Consider the following 24,386-nt stretch of genomic DNA (forward strand, 5'->3'; position numbering starts at 1 on the left):
TGGAACTGCTCTGGGTTTACTCTGAAACAAGAATAAGAAATCCCGTTCTCAGACACTGCACGGCAAAGTGCAGATTTCTCATCACGTATCAAAACAAACCTCACAGAAGAACACTCCAACCTTGCATTAACTGTGATGTAGGTACACCGCACTGCAAAGAGCTGGGCATTGCAGGCAGGAATGGACAAGCTGGGGGGCACAACGCAGAGGACACAATGTGCTTCCAGCATGGCAATGGCATTCCTTCCCAGCACTGCTCTGCTCTGTGGGGGTATGCAGCCTGGGGCTCACCTGCACTCACACCTGAGTCAAGAGAATGCACTTTTTCACATGCCAAGGACTGACGCCTGTTACACCTCCATATCCTATCCCAAACATGTCCACATCGCACTGCAGAAAGTAAGTAATCCTTCCTGAGGGTACAACACTCTTCTAAAGGACCGAGAAGAGGTTATGCCACAGAGGAACTCATGAGGGTGGCCCACATTTTTGGGAAGCCTTCCTCCTACTGCTCTCATTGACCAGCAGATGAGAGCCGCCCAGCACTGGCCATTCCCCATGTGGGCAGCAGGGCAGAAGGCCCAAGGGAAAGCACCAGGATGGGGGAGAACACCTGAGTGGAGCTGTAGGACTTCTCTGCCCTGCTCTCTTCTGTTGTGTCACAAGGCATTTCAGCATTTATTTTTTTAAAACCAGATTTTGCAGAGTATGTTTTACCCACTATGAGTACATCTATTTCTGTTTCCACGCTGATGCGTCAGAGGACTCCTGGAACACCCCGCTGTCCCATTTCTCAGCAGACGGCTCCTTCCCAACTCAGGCAGCAGGAGAGCTCTTCCCATGCTTCCCAAACACCCACTGTATTTTTCCAGCCTTTGTCCTGTATTTAAAAGCCACGACAGACCTCATGCATGCTGCCCAAGTCCCGGTGCCCACCCTGTTGTCATGGCACCTCCCAGGCTTACATTGGTTGGGGCAGGGTGTACATCACACTGTAAAACAATGGCTGATTTAGGAAATGTACATGCAGCAGATCAGCATGCCTTTAAGCATCTCTGCCCCACTGTGTAGGACGTGATTCTTTTAACTAAGCACTGTGTTTGCATCAAGTGGGTGTTGCTCACATGTAACCCCTACCTTCCTGCAGCAAGAGCTCCCAGCCATGCCATGAGCTCAGCTATGGGAGGGGTACATTGCTGCTTGCATCCTCTGCCTCATGCCCAAAGCTTTGTTATTCCTGTCCAGAGCACGTAACAGGAGCCAGGAGCTCCCAGGATGCAGATTACATCTGTAACAGCAGCAGGGGAGCAGTGTGCCTGCTGAGTTTGGAAAAAAAAAAAAAAAAAAGATTTCACACTTTCCCAGTGACTGGGTTAGAAACACGTATCAATAAGGCAAAAAGAATCATTTTGACAAATCGTGCTCCTCTTTAATGGAGCTGCAGTAAGAGGCAGCCCAGCAGGCTCACTACATTAAGCCTGTTGCCTGTCTAGCATGCTGGCACTGCTGCTATGGGTCCAGGACTACCTGGGAGCACAAGGCTACCAGTAGGAACCCAGCACTCAGGCTCAGAAGCAAGACAGGGAGAGGAGCTGCAGCGGGGACACGGCTGGCATTGCCCTTGGCTCACCCAGGACCCTGGCAGTGGGCTCTGCAGGATGCATCACACCAGGACACGGGGCCTCAGTGAGGTCACCTCCTCCTCTGCAGCCTCCTGCCCTTCCCACCTTGCCCTTCCCCTCTCAGAGGTATGCAATGCCATTCTCAGAAGCTGCGACCCACAGCTGAGCTTTGGAGATGATCATTTCCTAACTCTGGAGAAGACTGGGGCTGGACAAACCCTCAACAGTCTGCTTTGCATCAAAGGGCCAGCAAATGGCCTAAATGCATTTGTTTTTCACCAGCTCATGCTCAAGCCCCAGCGGGCACAACCAGCCACCTGGAAGCAGGCAGGAACTTTGCAGCGGCAGAATTCGCCACTTTGAGCTCAAATCAAAGACCACAAAATTCATCCTAGAAATTGCATCGCTGAAGGTTACCTTTCTACTATATTAAGTAGTAATGGTTTTGAAACAAGAAATAGAAATGTATTTGTAAGGGAGAACGGCGATTCTGTTCCTCGCCGAAACACTGCTTGCAATTACTTACAGCAACTCGGGAGCTCAGAGGTACACATGCGTTACCCACACTGTCCCTGACAGCAGTGCTTGCTGACATTCTGAGTATGCCAAAATACATGCACTGCTTGTGAAGGAGACACTGAAATCCCACCCAAAAGAAGAAAAAATGACACAGGAACTTATTTAATAGACCAAAATGAGTTTAAGAAATGCTTTAGAAAGAGCACAGGAGTGGAGAAAACATACAGCTGTGCCTTTCCCAGGCTCCGGCTGTTTCCAATTCTTGACCTGGCTGCCACTGTCTCTGTATTTAAGAAAGCCCAGACTACTCGTATACTTACAGCTTCATCCTCCTGTGGCAAATGCTCACTGAAAGCAGCAGCTGATGTGCAGAGCAGTAAGATGTGCAGTGTCATGCAGTGACCCCGCGGCTGTCATTTGCTGTCACTCGGCGTCCCCACATTGCATGAACTGACATGAGCAGCACACGATTCTCAGCCTAAACCATCTCTGCACGTCACAAGCCAATTCAGCAAGACACATCATAGTCTCTCACACTCTGAATGCTGTGTTAGGCATCTAAGAATCTGTAAAACTAAGGAATTAATCATTGGTATGGGAAATGCCAATGCCACAAGTGACTATATTATACTTATGGAGAACTAGTTTGTCCAATCTGGTACAAAGCAGGAACACCAACCTTCTCCATCATGGTTTTGGGAGGTCAGAAAGATGTGCTTGGAAGCAGCATGCTGGGGATAACATCCAGCCCCAGGAACACAAAGCTGTTACAGCCAACAAACCGCACAACCTCTGTCAGGTTGAAGTGCTCCAAAGGCCCTGGGATGGCACCCAGCTGACTCTGCCTGCATGGCCCAGGGCTCCATGCACACAGTGCAGGTAAAGCTGCTCAACAGATCACCGCCACAGGGCTTTGCAGGAGGAATTACACTTGAGTTCATTATTGCTTCCATTCTTTTAGGTACCTGAAATCCTATTAAAAAAGCAGAGCTCCTGCAGTGAGGGAGAAACCAAAGCTGCACAGAGGTGAAGCCAGGAGCCATCTGAATGCTGCACAAAGGAAGTAAGGGCAAATGCAGAGGCAGCAGTGCTGAGGAATTCACCTCCTGCAGCAGGGACAGAGGTGGGAAGGATAAAAAAGTCCTGAGAATGCGACGATTGGGAGTGCAGATAGGGAGAAATGAATGAGAATCACATGGCAGGAAAAAACGTAGAAAATGAAAAAGAAAGGTTTAGAAAAGAGCAGGATTCTGAAATGAAGAAGTAATTAAAATAATCAGTGCCGAAATGCCTGGAGGGCAGCCCAAGGCTTTGGCAGCAGAACAGCAGAATCTGCATTGGGAGCAACTTCCTCACCAGGGCCCTTTTATTATTCCAAATACAGCAGGTTTGAAGCTGGAAGAGCAGAAGGTACTTAAGTGCTTATTAAAGGCCCCTGGGGATGCCTCAGGCAGCTCCCAGTGCACCAATCCTGCAGGGAAACCACCAGACCCCACCTGGCCTGTGCCAGCAAGCCTTGGCCACAGTGATGGCAGCTCCCCACCCCCCACATGCAGCTTGGCCAGCCCATGGCAAACCCCTGTGTCTACATGGATGGGAACATAACACTGGCACTTTCCACGACATCCAAAGAATTTATCCTTGGTGATTTTGCCGCAAAAAGCTTTGGTGCCTGCAGGATGCGCCTGAGTTCAAGAGCTAAGGGGACTGCACTGCTTCCCAGATGGCAAAGGACAGTGCTGGGAGAGGGCTGGGGCGACACGCATGGGTGCATCAAGCTCAGCAGGTAAAGATTTACAAGGATGAATCTCAACCTTAACTTTTTAGGTTAACTGCTGTGCACTGAGCATGGTGCACAGAGTGAGAACCAATAAAGCTGAGCAACTCGGATTACAGGGAGCAAGTTCTGGCACCAGGCTGCGGGTGGGCTGTACACATGCTGCACTATGTCACCATGCCTGGAAAACCGACACAGCTGACTGCCATGCCCTGAGCGCTGGTCCCCACCTGTCCTGTTTTGCACAGCTCCAGATAATAATAGACCTCAAGGTTTCCAATACCCAAATCTTCTCTGTATACAGAGCAATACAATAGCCCAGCCTACATCAGTCGCTGCCTGTCCAGCGAGCTCCTCACTTCAGGCACATGAGACAGAGCGCTTAGAGTAACACCAAGTGAATAGTGAGAAGAACTGAGATACCCATCAGAGCAGTCGCTTCCCCCCCCAGCTGCAATCCAGCCCACAGCAGCCTTCCAGCCCAGCTGTATATATATATGTTTGTGTTTTCCTTTTACAGGTTGCTACTAAATAGCTATTTCCTCAATTAAGAATGGAGAAAAACACAAAAATGATGTTGATACCAGAAAGTCATACCAGTTTTTAAAAACAGAAATAAAGTTCCCCTTCTTCCTTGAAGTGATTTGCTTGTATCCGTACAAAAATGTTAAGCTAGTTGTGTAGCATCTGCTGTTAGATTGTATTTAAGATTATGAACATGTGCAAATGCTTGTGAGGCAAAGGTGGCTGCCCTAGCAAGGGACTAACATCACACACAGCAACCAAACAGCTGGGCTCCTGCCTTTAGCTGCACACTGGTGTTCAGAGGTGCAGATCCTCTCGCCACCAGCTGTCTTTGCCCTTCATTGCTCAGGTCCTTCCCTTCCCACACACTCCCCATGATAACCCCAAACAACCCCAACTGGAGCTTCTTCCCTTTCTGTCAGTCACCTCCCCAGGCAGCTGGGCTCCAACATGGCACACAGGGAGGAAAGCACCTTTAGCAAAAGGCAAAAACCAAATTCCTCATCTTATTGCCTTAGCTTGTCCCCAGAGCTCAGAAAGTAAGGACAGCCCACCCTGCCAAGTGAGGCCTGGGACTGGACTTCAGACTTCTTTTTGAGGGCTTAAACTGAGCCTTCCATTCCAAAAGGCTTATTGGCTTGAGCCCAGGCAAAATCTAATCAGCTTATTACAAAAGATGAAATGAAGAAGCAGAATACGCAGGGACAGGACTTGTGAAGCTTTCTAGCTACAGATTTTTCTCCCTAGCAATCACTCTTCTTCCTGCTATACCTGCTTAAAATTGTAACGGAAAAAAAGGAAGGAAAACACATTACTTATCTGTAAAGGCTGCATTACAAACAGACAACTTCTTTTTCCAGCAACACCAGCAACTTACTTCTGACTTCACATACTGTATAAATACAGCAACCTCTCTCTGTCAGAGAACCATGTGGTGCAGCACACACAGCTTCCCAGGAGCACCCAGCAGCAGTGAGGAGCTGAGCTGGGCAGGAACACCAGCAGGGCTTCACTCTGAGCATCTCCAGTGCTGCAGTTAACAACCCATCCAACACATGGCTGTTAGTGATCTGCAATTTGCCTGTCAGTTGCCAAACAGATTCCCTCCAAATACAGTCCTGCCATAGTTGCTGATTTACGTTCTCCTCCATGCTTTCCTGCCAGTGCTTTTGCACCATCCCTGAAGAATGGATCCCAGGCAGCTGGACACTGCCCCAGCCCCCATCGCCTGGCAGGACGCTGCACTGCTGCAGCCTGCGCAGCTTCCACTCCTTGAAGTAGGTTATTGCCACCAAGGGGAGCGAGAGCCTGCAAATTAGTGAATTAACCTGTGTGTGAATTGTCTCTGCCTGCCTGCAACACCAAGTGTACAATTGCAGGTGAAATGAAAGCAGGTGGAGAATCACCAGCCCCAAACTTCCCAGCCTGAATCCAGCACCATCAGAGCATTTTCATGGGCAATCACTCTGCGCCTTCAAGCTGCCCTGCTGCACTGAGAGGATTCTGCAGAAGGCAGTCTCACATTTTTCATCTGCTTGCTGAAGTTTAGAAGCCGAGGCTTAGGGAAAACAAGACGTGTGCCAGCACGAGATGCTGGAATGGAGTATCCTACATATGCTCCAGCAGGGAAACAAGGAGATTTTGGGGGCAGGATTGTACAAATCTCCGTTTCTATGTTATGGTGATGTTAAGGTGACTAATTAGAGCACTGCAGAAATTAAGCTGCCCAGTTTATTTCTCGTGCTCCCCATCAGCACCATGGGACAGCAGATTTAGCATTTAAGGCTGTTCACAGAGATCCCCCTTCTGCAAACTGATGTCAACAGCAAACTGCCTTACGTTGAATGTCAACAGAAAACAGCAACACCAGCGATGTTCCTCACGTCCGCCAGCATTTTCATTCTGTAGCTATCTTCCCTCCCATTTCAGTCCAATGAACAGCTCTGTAACTAAGATGGAAGCAGAGAGCCAGGGAAAACTCATCTCTGATTTTGAGACAGCTTATTTACAGGAATCAAAAAACTCCTCCAGAGTTGTTCCACTAAATTCTCTTTAATTCTGCAAGTATCTCACTTATACTAATGCTTTAGGTTGTCTGCTTCAAAGCTCTGTGAGCCCACAGAGATTCCGAGCATGTGCATCTCCTGCATGCTCCATGAGTCCGTGTCCCAGAAACGCATATGCATGAAAGTAAAAAGCAAACAGCAAGGGAAAAACATTTTGCTCCCTTTTCTGGAATGCCTACAGTGAAAACAGAGGAGGGAAAGAGACAATTTGGGCAGCTTTTCCACATCCATGTCGACCATGAAATGCAAATCAGTTGGAGACTCTGTTAGTAATACCATAAATATTCAGTTAACAAATGTGTTATTCTCTGGGCACTGAATCCAGAACCCACCACCCCGTTAACATGGATGTGAAGTTTACACCCTGATGCTCCATCCTGCACAGACCAGCACCTGCACTGCTCCTCGTACCATCGCACACAGCAGCAAATGGGTTAAAATCCCAAACAAGATTTATTGCAAGGCTGGATTAAGAGAATCAGGGGATAGGAAAAAGGAGAACAGAAATATGTGTGTTAGTTCTCCCTGTCACCTAGCTTGAGGTAACTTCACTTTGACTAAGGGTGCATTGCTCTGAATTGGTCCAAAGAGACATTTCAAAATGCAGGGAGATTTCCAAGTACTGTAATTATTAGTGCAGTTACAGCTGAGCTCTGTTGACTCTGCAGAATGTTTCATGGTAAATAACAGCTCTCAGGAAGGTGATGCTGCTCTCCACTCACACATGCTCAGCCCTGCAGCTTCCCAACTTCCTCTCTCCATTCCCACACCAACCAAAGAACACGATCAAACATTCCTACTTCTTTGTGACCACAAATGCTCCTGCCCTACCTCTGCTGTCCACAGCTGTTCCTGCTCTCACCGTGTCACTGGAGGAAAAATCCCTCAGTGCAGGAGGGGCATCTTCCCAGCCACCAGTGCAGAAGTCTCCCTTGTCCTTTGGGTCATCCCCCGTATTCCTCCTGACCTGGTACAGAACATCACTTGCCCTTACCTCATTCACCTGGTGGAAATGGAGACAGCTAATCTGTGACACTGCTAAGTTATTTACCTTACCAGTAATACAGGAGCGACCTGTCCTGACCTCTTTCAACGACAACAAAAAACCCGCTTCGTTCTCTTCTGTCCACATATGCAGTAGAAGATTCCTTAAACCCAATGGGTGCAGGTGAAATCAGTCCTTCCAAACTGCTGGGAAGAATCCTACTCCTAGCCTTGGTATAGGAAACAAACCTTTCCCTGCCCACTCTGGGAAGAGATCAGGTGTGCTGCTCAACAGAAGCAGCTCATGTAGGTAAAGCTGCACTGTGCAGCTGTTTGTGACAGCCTTACCCACTGCCAAGAGCCATGGGGCACCCTGAGCTGCCAGCCCCCCGAGCTGAATGCTCCAGCTGCAGGCAGCCCATGTGCTCCTCAGCTGCTTGGGTGCCCTGCAGTTTGCCGCTGCCCTGACAGCCCCACAGAACAAATGGCAGTACCTTAGCTTTGACCTCCCAGCTCCCAAAATCTCATCCTGTTGGGGAGCTAGCTCAGTATTTAACAAAATACAGCAAAATTAAACCACGGGCAAATGACAAGCAATTGAGACAGCAAAGCTGTGCAGATGTGGCAATGACTGCACACAAAAGCACAGCGTGCTGCTGCAGCTGAGTACCACAGTTTGGCACCAGAACATCCCCACCCAGCCCAGGCTGAGCTGCTCCTCCTGCAGCAGCATCCCCCAGCCAGCCACCCTCAGAGGTTTGATCTATAGGGAGGTGAAGCTCTTTGATGAGATTGATATACATTCCAACTAATAGAAGAGAAACACAGCCGTTAAGTACATGGGCGCAGCTTGGCTGCTCTGCAGAGAAGCAGACCTTCCCAGAGACATGGGAAGGTGATCGAGGGCTCACCAGGTCCCTTCTTGTTCTCTCAGGAATTCAGCAGAGTTTGAAACATTCTTGATGGTGGAAAATACTGCCAGGTATGCAAATGCATTCAATATTCAAGCACCTTAACAAAAAATGCAGGGCCTGATGACAAACTGTGCTGAGCATTTTATGGCACTAGTCTGCAAGTGGGAGCATGCCCCTCAGCAGTGAGGGATGCTGATATCAAAGCCAGGATTTCGAGTTGCACCTGCGCCTCTTGGCTCTGCCAGGGCAATGGGTTTGGCTGCAACCCTGGCACTGCTGGAGCCTGAGCAGTGGGATGGAGGGTGCAGCTGAGGGTTGGAGAGATTGGAGTGATCAGAGCATGAGCTGGAAGCGGCATAGGGTGGAGTAGGGCAGAAGCTGTGGACTTCACACCCCTGCAGCATCCAGTCATCATCTGTCCAGTTTGGAGCAGGACAGATATTGTTTAAGAGCCTTGATCTAGCAGCTAATCCCTCAACAACAATAATTTCCATGTAATATCTCTCTAGGGACTCTGTCTGGGTAAAAACAATGCAGAGATGTGACAAAGTTTGTTCCAAGTCTGAGCATTTCCAGACAAAGCATTTCTGCTGCCATTTCAGATGGTAGGTTGCTTCTCTCCTTCATGCTGCCTCCCAGCCAGCAGACTGGGAGAGAATCACAGAATCACCAAGGTTGGAAAGACCTCTAAGATCACCCAGTCCAACCATGCACCTACCACCAGTATTTCCCACTAAACCATGCCCCTCACTACAATATCTGAACATTTCTTGAACACTTCTGTCAGCTTCTCAACCATGTTCCATATGTGACCTCCATCAGCAGTCAGACCACAGAGAGGAGGCAGAGTAGCATTAGCTAAAAAAAGTGCAAATGAAGCCATTTAAAACGCTGCAGCTGATGGCACTGCCCAGAAAACAACTGATCAGACATTGCTTGTTTTCTTGATGGTCTATGGTGAGCCATGTGCAGCCTGGAGCTCCATCACAGAGGTGACTTTAGGGCAGCAGCTCAGCTGCAGTTCCTCCCTCCTGCCAGCTACCAGACTCCAAATGGCTCAGCATCCCACTGGGTCAGCTCCTTTTTGAAGCCTCGAAGCCATAGAAAGGAAAAGGCTCCTGAAGAAGCAGTCTCAGGCTTTACATCCCAGCATGTAACACGCTCACTGACCCCATGTGGAGGAAGGGGCTCAGGACTGCACACCCCACTTCTGCCCATCCTCCTGCACAGACCAGTGTGCACCCAGATGAATTTCCTCCCTGCTCTGATGCAGCCATTTGTCTCGCTGCCTGCACTCTGGTTAGCTTTGCATGTACAGCACTGCAAATCATACCTTCTGTCAGCTCATGTGTGAGAATACCAGACAAGAACAAGCCCTGTGTCACAGAGGCTCAGGCCCACACAGAGTGGTGTCCCAGTCCCTGGGGCACTGGTACACGCAGCCCGGGGTCACATCTGACTACTGCTGCTTGCCAATCTGCCACCTGAAGAACAAGCTTTGGGAGAAGAGAGTTTTCCTGGAGCAAGAGAAAAGCAAACACCGGTGTGTGCAGAGTGAGATGTCAAGAAAGCACTGTTTGGACTAAGGAATTGGATTGAGCCTTTCTGCATTGTTTTTCCTTTATGTTCCCTGTGCAGTGACTTTTACTAAGAAAGATATAAGCATCCAGGGCTTTCCCCAGTGCAACGGAGGAAGCATGTGAGCATTTGGGCTGCTCACAGCCTCTGCACCACTACAACCCAGTCACACACCAGTGAAGTGCTCTGCGAGTTCTGAAACCTTGGTCAATAAAACATTTGCACTCAAAAAATGTTTCACTTCATTTTGGAAAAAAATGAAATTGTAAACCTTCAGAGTTTGAAATAAAGCTTAAATATGTACAAAGAGGAATATTTTAAAATGCAGTGACATCAGCTGCTGTGAAGCTGGGGCTTGGCCAAAACCTGTGCTAAACTAAACATTACGTTCAAAGCTTTTCACATCACAGTCTCAAATATTTTATCTGAGAATAATCCAAGTGCATGGCAGTGCTCACTGCAGCCACCAGACAGGCACCCCACAACTCACACTGGAACTGCTGATGAGGACAGAGGTTGGACGATCACCAAGGCTGGATGTTACAGCTTGGAAAATATTTTCTATTTCACCTTTGTGGATTACTGTAGAACAAAAACTTCAAAGCACTGCAGCCTCCAAACACGCAAAGCCAAAGGCTCTGTTCAGTTGTGGTGGGACTTCATGGCCATGTGTGCACAGGCTGCAGAGCAAGAGCCACAAGGAGCTGTGCCAGCGGCAGAGAACACACACACACACCTTGGATGCTAATGCGTTGTAATATGCAGTGTGCTATAGGTTGGACTTTCCCTCATCCATTTTACTTTCTGGGTCTGACTACAGCAGTTCATGCAGGCGCTGTACGTGCGTGGGAAGCAATCAGGGACATGCACAGCTTATTTTAATTTAATCAGTGCTATTTGCTCTTAAGAGCAGCTATTTGAGATCACTTTCCCTCACTGGCAGGAGCTGAATTTATGGGGAAGCAAGCAGGAAACAAAGCAAGAGCAAGGGAAGGCAAATAGAGCAAGCTGCCCCACTGGAGCTAAATACACTTGGGCTGAATGATGGGGGAGCAGAGACAAGAAGTAGCCGTAGGTCTGCAAGTCTCTGCCTATGGCTTTGGCTCCCAGTCTCCAAGAAAAACTCAGTCACACTTGATCCGACACGACGCAGATGTGGAGAAGTGGAGTGCAAGCAGTTCCCATGCTTCCATGTCACCTAACATGCACCCCAGGGATGCTGGGTGACAGCAATGCCAAGGGCCTCCTTGCACTCTTTGCACCTGGGAGACACTACAACGTTTCACACAGCCAAAGCAGCAAATACTGATGAACACGTATTGGTCAGCAGGATTTTTCCGTATCACTTCTGAGCGATGACATCAATCAGCTTTGCTACACAGTGCTGCTGTAGATATCCATCACAAAGGTAGTTCCCTGAGAAAAAGCTGTTCCTGTCAAACCTTCCATTTTCTGCCAACCCTAAACAGATCACCGAGGGATAAAGGAAGGTCTGTTGCTCCTCCCAGATGAATTTCAAAGGCTCATTGAGAAAATGAGCAAAGCTGCACTAAAACAACTTACAAAAAATTATTTTGTAAAGGTACCTAGTAGGCAAAGTGAACGCCAGGGCAGCTCTCCTTATACGACTGTGACTTTCTCCATCACCTCTGCTGTACAGGTGTAGCACTGAACAAGACCAACCCCTGCAACACCTCTGAGCACCTCTGAGTAAAAGAACAGGTTGTTCTAAAGCAGGCACCAATGCACTGTTCTAAGACAGTGTCAGCACTGCCTTATTAAGACTGACCCATCAAGTATCACACAGTGATTTTCTGGTAAGTCATGCACTAGGCTGGTGAGACACAGGATCTGATGCTTTTGGACAATGAGCCATTTCAAAGCAAAATTTACTTCAGAACTAATTACTGATGTTTTAAGCCAAGTGAATTCATACTGTTAGCTCTTGCAAAATTAAACAACTATGTTGGGGTCCTATTGATGGTTACGGCTTGGGTGACATTGGATCAAAACAGAATTACCTGCATTCAGCAAACTGCAATTCCCAGCCTGAAGTCGTACCTTCTGCTGGTGTAGCCAGAGTTAGAGCTGGGGCTTGCAGCTTCAAGGCCAACAAGACACAAGTAATGGAAATATTTGAGTTATATTTCACTTTCACTGGAGGTGGGAGAGAGAAAAGATAGAGCAAACACAGCTGATCCTTATTCCTCGACCTTTCTCTTCTACTGGAATTGAATTTCCCACAAAACGCAGTGTAAACATCCCCAGTGCACGCAGGGAGTGCAGAACGCAGCCAAAACAAGAAATCCACCCTGTTGAACAAATCTGCTGATCTGAACGTTTCCATGACAAATATGGAAATGGCTGATTCTAGCCACAAATTTGGTCCTGATTGGCTACAGACTGTAAAAACACATGAGAAATCTGTATTTCAGCAGTGAGTTGAAAACAGAGATGTATCTGTGCTGTGCCTTATCTGCTGTGCCGGCCCTCTGCCTTTTAGTGTTGTTTTTATTTTTTTCCCCCTAACTCTTTTACCGTTATATTGCTTATGTTTGCTGGAAGATATACAAGCAACTTGAAATTCTCATGCCTGCCTTTGTCTTGCATCCAGTGCTAACTGCTCACGTGCTAAGAGAGGGCTGGGTGCTCCTCTTGGCTTCACTGGTGCTTGATGCACTGAGCTCCCAGCGGTTCTCACCATCCCTGGTGCCTCCAGACCCTTTTTTCTGTGTGCTGGGAAGGTGACAGCAGTATCCCAGCACTGAGGACATGATGTTGGCTCGGGCCAGTTTGTCTCCACTGGCTCCCCAGGATGGCTGAGCTGATGTAAGGGCAGGAGTGACGAGGTGCTACCTTTTGTTTGGCAAGCTCATGAAGCTGAAGGAGGCAGGCAAGAGGAAACCCAACAGGGAGTGAAATTAAAATGCCATCAATTCAGGAAATCAGAGGAAATAACTTGTAAAGAAATGTACAAACAACCTATGGAACTACCCTACATCACCACGGCTTCCAATGGCTTATCTCACTGACTAACACACCAGAGACCAGGGAAAGCTTTGCTGCTAGGAACACAAATCTAGGAAACAGAAACCGTTATCCCAAAGCAGAGGCTGCATGGCTCACAACCTGCCTAGACAAAACACCAGGTTACACTGCACTGGGCACTCACGCCTAAGCCAAAAGTGTGATCCCTCCTACAAACAGCACTGCTCACTCCCAGGGAAAAGGTCCTACACCTGGCAGACCGCTGCTCTGCACTTCAAGGCAGATTCTGGCTTCATGTGAGGTGCAAGGGGCAGAAATACAAGCCACATCTTCTGCACCAAGCCATGAAGTGCTCAGCTTCAGCCCTCTCTGTCAGCATCTACCTCCTTACTTACGGATAGGAAAATCCTGACTTTAGACATTGCCTGCTTCTTTTACCAATTCTCAAAACAAGATACTTGTACAGATTTTGCTTATAGTTTATTACACCAAAGCAGCTTAAGATCTGTGTATAAGGTGCTTGGCAAGACAAGGCTGTACAAATTGTCTTCCAATGCCTTGGAAGAGCACACAGATTATAGTGTATTCACGGAGTGTGGATCTAGACCCATTACTATTTCTTCAAGCTCCTGTTTTGGCAGGACTTAGCTTTTATATTAATCCTGAAATACCCAAATAAACACACAGAAATACTAAAAATCAAACAGAGATAATAAATAATCTAATAATGAAAAAGATCGCAAGCACTTCACTCAATAGAAGACAATACTACCAAATGGAACAGCTAACCTGGGTGCTGCAGGCAGTGTGCCTCACAGCCAGGAAGACAGAAGTTTTGGCAGAGCCAAACGTGCACCTTGTCCTCTGCTCAGTGCTGTGAGAGCTCTGCCAGACTGCAAAGACGAGGTGGAATCCTTGGAGTACTGCTCGAGGAACATTTGCAACTGGCTGAAGTCAGCCCAGCAGTGGTACATAGTGCTCCTTCCTGCCACATTAACAGTGACCTAAAGGCATGACATCCCTCGCTGGCCTTGGAAATATCCAAGAAAATCAAAGGGATTTCTTCCAACTTACTCCCTCCAACTGAGTACCCTACTAACGGACAGCAACACTTGGATAACACATCAGAGCCAAGAGGAGACAACTCTGGGAACACAAGATTTGATAAATACAGCTGAACAATCAAAGCCAGCAGCAGGCATCAGCAAGATTGAATCCCACTTTAGATGGTAAAACGTGTGACCAGACACTGCATTTTTACTGCCTGTGAATTACAGCAAAGCAATTTCTTCCATCCTTTAGGGAATGCAGCCAATCGGAAGACAGCAATGTAGTGGAGAGCAGACACATTGAGCCAAAAATGATCTACACCCAGTGCAAATCAGACCCAGCCTCCAGACTTCTAACAGGTGAATGGGACCCTGCCTACTGCCACCACAACCAGTGCCACCTGGCAGTGCCCAGCACCACTCTGCTCCATGTGTGATTCAGGGTCTCAGTGGTCAGACAGTTCTGCTTGTACCGTAACGAATATCACACATCCAGACAGTCATATAAGTATGTCTGTATGATGAATAACACAAAAAGACAAACTGCAAACCATGCATATGCACACATTATCATAAAATTTTACCCTACCAGGTCAACAACTTGTTTTTACAAGATTTTACACTTGCTCACAAGCTTGCTCAATTAATTACCTTCCACAGTCCTCCCCATTTTTCTCTTTACAGCAAGTACACTTGAAGTTCTGTACTTCCAAAGATGATATTTTTTTCCTTTGAATTGATAGAAAATGCATGCCAACTTTCAATTCAAAAGCATGCGTATGAGTGCGCATCAGATCCAGTGGAAATAGAGACCTATCCTAGAAATACTGATATACTGCTAAATGCAGAGGTTCTGGCAGGGAATATTCCCAAGTAGCAGACAGACTTGCCAAAGTTTCAATGTTTTCTTCCTGATGCTCTCTAAACAATACTCATTCTGCATTGTACCAATGAGCCCCCAGCAGTGCTTTCAACTTTCTGCTCAGCAGCACCACAGAATTTTTGAATTAACCCTGCAAGAAATGAGCAGAGCTTAGGCAAATACTGTACAAAACAGCCCGCCTGAAAAATCAGCATTCTGCAGCCAGTATTTATGGATTTAAGGGATCTTAGGGATTTTAATCTCCAAGATTGCTGCTTGCTTTCTCTATTATTTTTTTCCATGAGCTTCCACCCTTGCTTTCCTTATAAAAATGTCCTAATATTTTTCTTCTTGATAATCTTCATAAAACACACATCATTAGCACTGCACACTTGGTGTTAGATTACTGAAATACAACATTGCCTCTAACAATACTTTCTGAGAAAGAAACCACAAGGTATTGGGAAGAATTTGCCGTGCATCTACGTTTTATTCCCTCCTCGGTGGATTTACAAAGTATGGGATTTGGGAATAAACAGGTCTCTTCTGTAAGAGCTCTGCGTATGGAGCCACTGAGTTTCTCCTCCTCGTCCATGCCTGCACGAAGGATTACAAGATTTCAGATGGTTTTCTCCTCCAAAGCCCCTCCACAGCAATTTCCTCGTGCCCACACGTTTCCTCCACCACCTCACATCCCACTCTCCTCTCCTCTACAAATTACAACTCACATAAACACTGCTGGCTCACTTGCAAGTGGCACACGTTCATTTTCTCCTCCCTTCCTAATACTAATTTTTATCGCAGCAAATACACAGAAGGGACAGGAAAAGCAAAGCAGATCTTACCTTTTGATGGTCTTCTTTGTTTCGTTTGTAGAGAGGAGAACGTACCCATCACAGCGCCCATTGCAAACGCTACTCCTGAGTTCTCGTGGACGATTTATTTTGGCTGGGCTGGTTTTGATCCTTCTCACTCCCCTCCCTCCCACCACCAGTGCACAAAATCTACGCGGAATGCCCACGAGAACAAAACAAAACAGAGGAAGTCAAGAGAAGAAAGAAGAGAAGAAAGGAGGAGGGAAAAGCGAAGCACTGCAGCTCAGCGTACAGCAAGCGTTAAGCTTTGAGGGCTTTTTTTTTTTTTTTTAGTCAACACACATGCACTGACTCACAGCCGGCTGCACTGTTATTATTCAGAGCAGCTCCCCATCAAAATTTAAATGCTAGGTAGATTCCCTTAGACCAGAGCTGGCAGCAGATGCATCAAAATATTTACTGGAGCACAGCCACACAAACACACAGGGTAATTCTTCCTCCCCTTCCCTGATGGCTCCAACCAGCAGCCTGGAGGTCTACAGGGGGAGCATCAGCGCGTCACTCCCAGTGAATGCTAAGCTGGCGTCCGAGGCACGGTGAGGGGCACGGGGGGGTGCCAGGGCTGTGGGCACAGCACCAATGAATGAATGAGAATCTTCTGAGTGAGAAACGAGAGCTTCTGAGCCATCAAAGCCCCGACTGCCCAGACTGCATGCTCCTGCTCATCAGGAGGCTGACAGAAAGGTAGGAAACTGCAATCCCTAACGTTCATCTCAAGCACAGAAGTCAGGGGGAAAATAAAGCGTTACAGGAAAAATGGGTAAAAAATATCACTACAACCCTGAGCCCTTGAGTGCTCGCTCACACAGCAGAGGCATTTACGAGACTGTTATCAATAACTCATTTTCCTACAAGTATGTACGCATCCTTTCTGGGGACACGAAAGCTGCAAAGTGATGAACAAAACCCTGCCAACATTTGATGGCTCAAAGGATGTTGGACAACTCTCTCTGCTTTCTTCATATTTCATATTTCAACATATCCATGGCACACTTTGTCATTTTTCTTGGCAGGTGGAAACAACAAGTGCTGAGGCACAGAAGGAGTTAAAGTCAGGAAGGCAGAATTAATTTGCTGTTTGCTCACAGGGACTTCAATTAAGGCAGCATCTGCGCAAACACTGCTTTTATCTGAAGAACCTCATTCACACACTGGAGGCCAAAGCACCACAACAGGTTTCTTCAGCTTTCCTCTAACTTAGGAGAACAATTTCATCAAATCCATTTTCCAGAGCCCCAGAAATCAGAAGCTGCCAAGCCCTGCTTTCCTGTAGCACAGCCCTGGATCTTCCCCTGCTCACAGCCGGCCAGCGGAGCAGTGTTGGCACACAGAGGTGCCTTTGTATCTCCTATGCATACCAGCAAACGGTGCTCAATCAGCTTAACTACTTGCAACAGGCTATGGTGTTATGCATAATGCATTTTCTTTTTCCATTTTATAACTCAAAATACAGCATTTTTAAAAGCATACTGTGGTAACACAGTGCCAATGTTCTGAACTCACACATAGCAGCTTGCAGGTGGGTATGAAGCTCCTGGCAGGTGAGGCACTGCCATGGGTCCCCCCTGCCCTCAGGCTCCAGCAAAGTGCCTTCCCCAGCCTCAGGCTGCACTCATCTCCAAGCTCTGAAGAACTCTGAGATTGAACACTTTTTTATCCAAATACCTATAGCATCTATTTGATTAGTATTTTATTTGCACCTACATATTAATATATGAGACAGCTTGCAGTATGCACATGGAAAACCACCACTCTTGTGCTTTTTGCTCACAAGAAAGGCCGGAGGATGACCAGAGAATTTGGGAGATGCATCCTCACATGGCAGCAGCTGCTCAGCACCTGGTGTCTGGCTCTATGAGCTCCATGCCAAACAGGAGCAATGAGGGGGTACTGCAGTGCAGGGGGGGTCTGTGCCCCCTGTGCTACTTTTGGGCATGGATGTGGCTGATCACAACGGGAGATACATAGGAAAAAGGAAATTGGGAAGACAAAACTGCATTCCTGATGCTGCATTACTGTTAACCTGAAGCAGCACGGTATATGGAGTCAGAGGGCATGTGTGGATATTTGGTCTTTTTCAAGTCTTTGAGACTTGAAGGGAAGAACGGCTTGTCTCGGCTAGGAGCCAGCATTGACAGATCCCTGTGAAATCATGGGAATCACGCACTGCGTGCATTTCTCTTTGTATGACAAAAATATGCAAAACAGGAACGAGAGGAAGAGCTGTATGTGAGTCTGGGCAAAGAGTACAGAGTCCCAGACCACAAGTTCACCAGCAGATGCTTTCTCTCACAGCCAAAAACCAGGATCTCCGAGGAACAGAAGAGTTGTAAACAATAATAAATTAGTGTATGTGACACTGCAGGCAGGAATTTCCTTTCCCTGAAGATGACCATCCAGATTTATCAGGCTAAAAGGTATTACTTGCTGGGGGTGCAAGAGATGCTGATGGTTACCTCCTACAAGGCCATCTACAAGGACCAGAAGCCTGGGTTCTAATCCCTCACACCACATCTGTAAGTCCCATGCTGCGAATTATCACTGCTGTCTACTAGTAATTAAACCTCATTCCATCACTTTGCCATTATGAGGCACCCTACAGCAGAAGGTGGTTTTGTTCGGCATGCAGCAATGTGCATCTTGAACAGTCTGAAATACCTTCCCAAAGCACTGTGCCCCACTGTGCCTGTGAGTTATCAGCCATCTTCTCTCTGTAAAGCAAAGCTATAGCACCCATGTTTAAGACTAGCAAGGAAAAGTCTCAAAAGTACCCAGATTTTAAAAGCCATGACATTAGTGAAATTCATTCTAATGTTTGTTGTGTTTTGTTTTGTTGTTGTTGTTTTTGTCTCCTGAAGGACAGCACTGAGCATTCGTCTAATAGTAACGCAAAATCAAAAAGTGATGGCGTATGGCAAGCCCTTGTCCTTCATCCTGCAGCAATCCACCTGGAGTGCTCCCAGGTAGGCTCTGTTTGAAAAAGGCTCAATTAGCACTACCAACTCCTTCTCTCTCCTGGCTATTCTGAGACCCAAGTGGCGATGCCCATCATTCCTCCTCAGTGCAGACACTGAGGAAGCACAGCACTCCCCTTGCACACTAGCTGTGCACTATGGGCACTGCCCACAGCCCTTGCCCTCTCTTCCAGCTCTGATTTTTAAAACAAAAGATGTAGAGAACTGGCTAGCTAGGAGAAAAAAAATAATAATCCCAAGCCAAGAGGAAAAATGTTCCTTTTCTAAGAAAATGAAATGAGAGTTTCTGTTGCTTAGCAAATTTTTAACCCATTGCTGTCCTCAGCTGTCTGTGCCTGAACACCGCTGCCATGTGCACTGCCTGGCCCCAGGTCCTAACAGGAGCTCCTTGGGAATAATTCCTTGATAAGACTGCTCAGGTATCAACTACACTAACCTGTGCATATAAGGTGTGTTTGCTTATGATGAATGCGCATCATTAATTCCCTGAAATTGTCCCAGCTTGAAGCAGGAATACAGACAGCTAAGGGAAGTCCTCCCACCGAGCAAAAAAAGCCATCTTACAGTCCTGCAGGGATAAATGCGAGCAGCACGGGATGATCTGCTGTGCCACAGGGAAACCAGCTGGGTGACAAAGAGACCAAGCTGAGGCTGGTTTTGCTGCTCTATACCTGTAAAAATTGTCTGGGGATCGTTAGAGTCCATCACTTGGCTTTTTTTGTTTTGTCATTGTAAGAACACACAGTAAGTCTTCATACTTCAGATTTTCACAAGGAATTCACCACTCATGTGGGTTTGCTTTCGTTTCTCTTTTATTTTTCCCCAGATTTTTTTTTTTTTTATGTTTCCTCCAAAAGAGCAGAACCTAATTTCACCCCCTCCTTCTCCACTCACAAGCCATTATGATACACCAGGATGTCTTCAAAGAAACCTTTCTATTCTGAGTAAGGACAAGGCAGAACAGGACCGTTAAAAGATTTATTACTGCCCCTTTATGGACCCAAAGCAAATTCTCATGCTAGTTAGTTTTGCCAGATCTCGAAAGGCAGAGGTCCTCCCTTTCATTTTGCAGGAAATATATTTTTCATTATATGAAAGCCAGTGAATAATAAAACTGGGAAATCAGATGGAATAGATGAGACTTGAAGCTTTGGGATCATCTAGATTGTCATGCAAATACAGCACTGACAGCATTAATCAAAATGTTAGGACGCTACTTGCTTTCCAGTTTATAGCATAGACAGATATACGAAACCAAACCAAATAAAGGCCAATGTCACTCCGTGTCACCAAGTGGGAAACAAGGAGTGAGGTGCTGGGGTCAGAGCAGTGAAGGGTCAGAGCAGTGAGGGATGCTCTCCTGAGCACAGCAGCACAGGGCTGGCATGTGGCACCCCAGGCTGGAGCAGCAGCCCCTCCTGAAACACAGGGTCAGGCATTGCTGTGCTGCTCTGTCCATCCTCCTGGAGAACGTCGAGAGAGACTGCCCACACACAGACATCTGTGCACTCCAAGAAAAGGAAAAAGAAAGATGGAGGTCTTGTTCTGCCTATATGAGTCAGCGCAGCGAGAGCTGGAAATAAAACTGCATTACTGTCTGATGGTTCATCTTTGGTTTAGTAATAAAACTGAGCAGGACTCCACAGAGCAGACCTAGCGCTTGCCCTAAGGACGTCACACTTGAAAACAGATAGCTGAGAGCTCAGGGAGGGAACACTTCACATCTCTAGTGACAACTTCAACACAACACGAGGCGGATACTGCTTTCTGTCTTCGGCTGGATTGTTTCTTCTATGAGCTGAGGGAGAACATTTGCAGAAAAATATCAACAAAGCAGGAGATGAGAGCCGGGGGCTGGGAGGGGAGAGCCAGGCAGGGCCCTGAGCTGCTCCAGCAGCAGGAGATGGAGCCAAGCGCTGTGCAGGCAGCAGCCAGGAGCTGGGGAGTGTCATGAAAGAATCTGCCTGGGGAGAGAAGGCCCAGGGTCAGTCCCAAAACAAGGCTGTGGGGCAGGAGTGCTCCAAAGGTTAGTGCACCTGAGCCAGGGCAGCGTGCAGATGAGCATTTTGGGGCAGAACTGCAACCTTTCTTTCTTGAGATCCCACTATGGTAATGTCTGGGGATGAAAAAGCTCACATTTCAGTAATGAAAATCATGTATTATCCCATGAAATACGCTTGAACTTTGTGCCAAGTGCAGTCTTGCCTTTTAAAATTACAAAATTCATAAAGGAGAAATGCGTGGCTGTCTGAAGCTGGAGACCCCAAGGGATGGGGACAGAGTTGTGCTGCCGCATAGATTCTGGGCACCAGGACAGCCCTGCGCCATGCCAACAGGAGCTCCTGTGCTTTGAAAAGCAGTATGTGAACATAAACACAATGTATCAAAGCCTCTCCTACACAGGGAATGAGGAGAGGGCTTTTTAAGGGAATTCTGGCAGTCGGCATAGCAGAAAATGCCACAGACCGATGACCCATATTCCCTCCCTGCAGACAACCAAGCTGCACCCTGCCACGTTCCAGCAGTCTGACTGAGACAGCCCAGTGCAAGGGGACCACAGTAACTACAGTGGCATCTCTGGCAGCACTGAGGGCTGCAATCACGTGTTCTGCCACTAGAAATTCTGCAAGGAGAAACCAACACCAGGTATGAGGTGCATGCACAGAACCAAGACTCAGTAAACAATCCTTATCTCTTAACCTACAAGCCTTTCTTTTGCATCAACAGCCTCTGAGAATAGCACAGAGGACGTGCAGAGCTAAACTAACAAGCTCACAGCAACGTGCACTGTGACCAGACAGAAAAAGGCCCTGGGGAAATGTGTCCTAGCAGTGCACATGATGACAAGGACAGCTCAGAGAGCAGCTGGGAATGCCAGCGCCAGCATGGGACACGCGTGTGCTCCCTCACTCATGCCAGGCTAACGTACAGAATAAGTGAGCTGCACTGTGCCCAGGAGCATTAAAGAAAATATGTCAGAATGGTATAAGGAATGTGAACAAGAAATGTCAATCTGAGTTAACGACTGGTTTCATTTCTTTCTTATGATAATGATCAAAGGGGGTCTCACTGAACAAAAAACAAAAACAAACAAACAACAAGACAAAGCAATTCTTAGTTATTTTGTATTTCCAGAGATGACTGCTAAGAAATTGACTCCAAACATTCCTACTGAGTTCACACCAGGGAGGAAAAGAGGGAAGAGCAGATGTTCAGATGTTGGGGTCTCTCCCTTCGTTTTGCTTTCGTGCACTTCAAAGAAATGTGCCAAACTAACCACATATAATTCAGGTCATTGAACAGATGCACATACCACTGCGTAACCAAGGGGGAAATTTCATCAGCTATTTTTGGTTTGCACTTCACCTCCCATCATAGGGTCTTGTAACAGAGAGCAAGAGCAGCCATTAGACAGCTCTAGGTAAGCTCAGCTTCTGTCAGCTTAAATCACATCCGTGCAAAGCAGGCTGAATAAGACAGTGCTCTGTTCGTACAGTTGAGCAGCTGCATTCTGGATGTGCGAGGGCATTCCTGGTGGGGTCCTGCTGGGACATGCTCTCCAAGTCACAACTTTTGTTTTCCAGTCATTAACAGCAGTACGCTTTAACTGAGACGACATACAGCGTTCATTGCATCATTTCATAACTTTAGAAGCAGGACTCTGTATTGAAGATTCATAATTTTCATGTTCTACACTGCAATCTTCTCTGCTAGAAAAAACCACGATGGGCATATTCCATGACAGCTTGCTGTTTGCAGCCACTGCAAATAATCCATTAAAATGGAGATTAGTTTGGCAAGTTTCATTAAGATGAGCATCAGCACCTCCCAGACTCACAACACCCTGTGCACTGAGCAGACAGCTCTATGACTGTTAATTTCCCATCCTGTGAATGCACACCTTCTGATGCTCCACCTCCACAGACTGCTTGCAGGAAAGCAATTGTTTTCTGTACAAAGACCCCCTCAGTATGTTAACCCCAGCAGAGCACACTGCCTGGGAATATTTTGATTCACTGCTAGACTGTACTGAACTACATCAGTGAGATGGAGCAGACCCTACTGGGCACAAACAGGCTCTGAAGACAGGACTTGCTGTCTGCCCCAAACATATAACTAAAGGCAGATTACGCCCCATTCCCTGCTGCTGCTCCAGCAGTCCTTAACACAGCCTAAGAACCAATACCAAATGTGAGCAGGGCAGTGGTTTCCCAGTATCTATGCAAGCAATCACGGGGAATCACATTGTCCCTATGGAAACCTCAAGGTCTGTGATATGCACAGTGATTACTGCCAGAGGTTAATACACTGGAACCATTCACAAAATTAAAATGAAGACCGAATAGCATCAAAAACAGAATTTACAAGTAAATGTAAATAAAGCGGGATTAGTGGTGACCAAGTGGTGTAATAGTGGGACCTGCAGATTGGAGCCTCCTTACTATGGGACCCATGGACAAAACAGGCTTTGTGCTCCACAGAGGCTTTCATGGCAACAAATAAATAAATTATTATTTCAGGTAGCTCCCAAGCAGCTAAACTCACTGATATTTTCCCCCTCCAACACATGTTTTCAGGATTCTTGAAATCATAACAGAAGCCAAAGCCCAGCAGCAGCACTCCAGCACACCCCAAGGATGCTGCCTGAGCCCTGGGGCTGCTCGCTGGCCCTGCAAGGGCTGCCCACGTTTCTGCCCGGCTCAGCAAGCAATGCAGAGGAGCAGCAGGCCTTCCAACCAAGGAAAAGCACGGTTTGGGGAAGTCGAGCTCGTTCTCATGTAAATTCAGGTGCAGTACTACATGGCACAACTACAAAGTGAAGATGTGAAAAGCAGCAAAGGCACAAACAACTGTGACAAGTTTGGAGGTGAGTGCATCATGCAGAATTATCACCTGGTTGGGGCAGTGCCCTGACAATGTGCTGCTCCGTACACTTCTGATGTTTATTTCCATCTATAACTCTGCTGTAACTTTGTTTAAGCAAGAGAATCCACATTAAGGTTACAGCAGATGAAGAATGCTTCCTATAAAGGGATGCATGTGCTCCTGCAGTGCTGACTGCTGGTCTGAGTTATTACTACTACAACTTGAAGGCTGAAGCACTCCCCAATTCATATCACTGATAGCTACCATCAAATTCTGTCCAATAATGCAGCCAAAATATTCTCTGCTCTCATTAACTAGTTATGCATATTCCATTTCAAGAGGTACAAATGGCAGGGTGGGCACAGCACCAAGTTCCACTGCTGGCAGCAGGCTGCTGCATGCAATAACCTCAACCAAAGCAAACGGACTCAGCATCTGAATGTTGATATTCAGTCAGCCTCTGTCATAATGTGAAGGGTACCTTAAGAACCAGAGACCTGCAGCATTGGCAACTTTCTGCTGAAGCTGATGAACGACTTCTCATCAGGTGCAGACCACTAATTTCCAGGCAGCCCATGATTTCCTTTCCAGGTCCTGTCAGCAGAAGACTTACTGCTTGTTTCAGATTCAATTCTCGCCAACAGGATGACAGCAAAAAAAATCATCAAATCTAAAGGAAACAGATCTTCAGTAATCCTCTTTTGTGAGCTATGAAAATTGTCATCAAGATTTCATTCATTTAAGATAAAAAACCTTGGCAGAAAGCAGCCAAATTGAAGACCTGCA

At 47.0% G+C, this 24,386-nt stretch overlaps 1 protein-coding gene across 3 annotated transcripts in view; it reads right to left on the minus strand.

The window, feature by feature from the left end:
* The window catches only part of KCNIP1 (potassium voltage-gated channel interacting protein 1), a 319,154-nt gene that overhangs the window by 169,577 nt on the left and 125,191 nt on the right, over positions 1–24,386 (minus strand). The window contains exon 1 of one of the 3 annotated variants that reach the window (XM_042880694.1): positions 15,730–15,842. The exons of the other annotated variants lie outside the window; for them this stretch is intronic. Within the exon in view, the coding sequence (XP_042736628.1) occupies positions 15,730–15,790 (61 nt within the window). The 5' untranslated portion in view covers positions 15,791–15,842. Of the gene's footprint in view, positions 1–15,729; positions 15,843–24,386 lie in introns of those variants that run through there. 3 annotated transcript variants of the gene reach the window in all.

This window comes from Lagopus leucura, unplaced genomic scaffold, assembly GCF_019238085.1.
Source record: "Lagopus leucura isolate 7727_CA_CO unplaced genomic scaffold, USGS_WTPT01 Super-Scaffold_100027, whole genome shotgun sequence".
NCBI classification, from domain to species: Eukaryota; Metazoa; Chordata; class Aves; order Galliformes; family Phasianidae; genus Lagopus; species Lagopus leucura.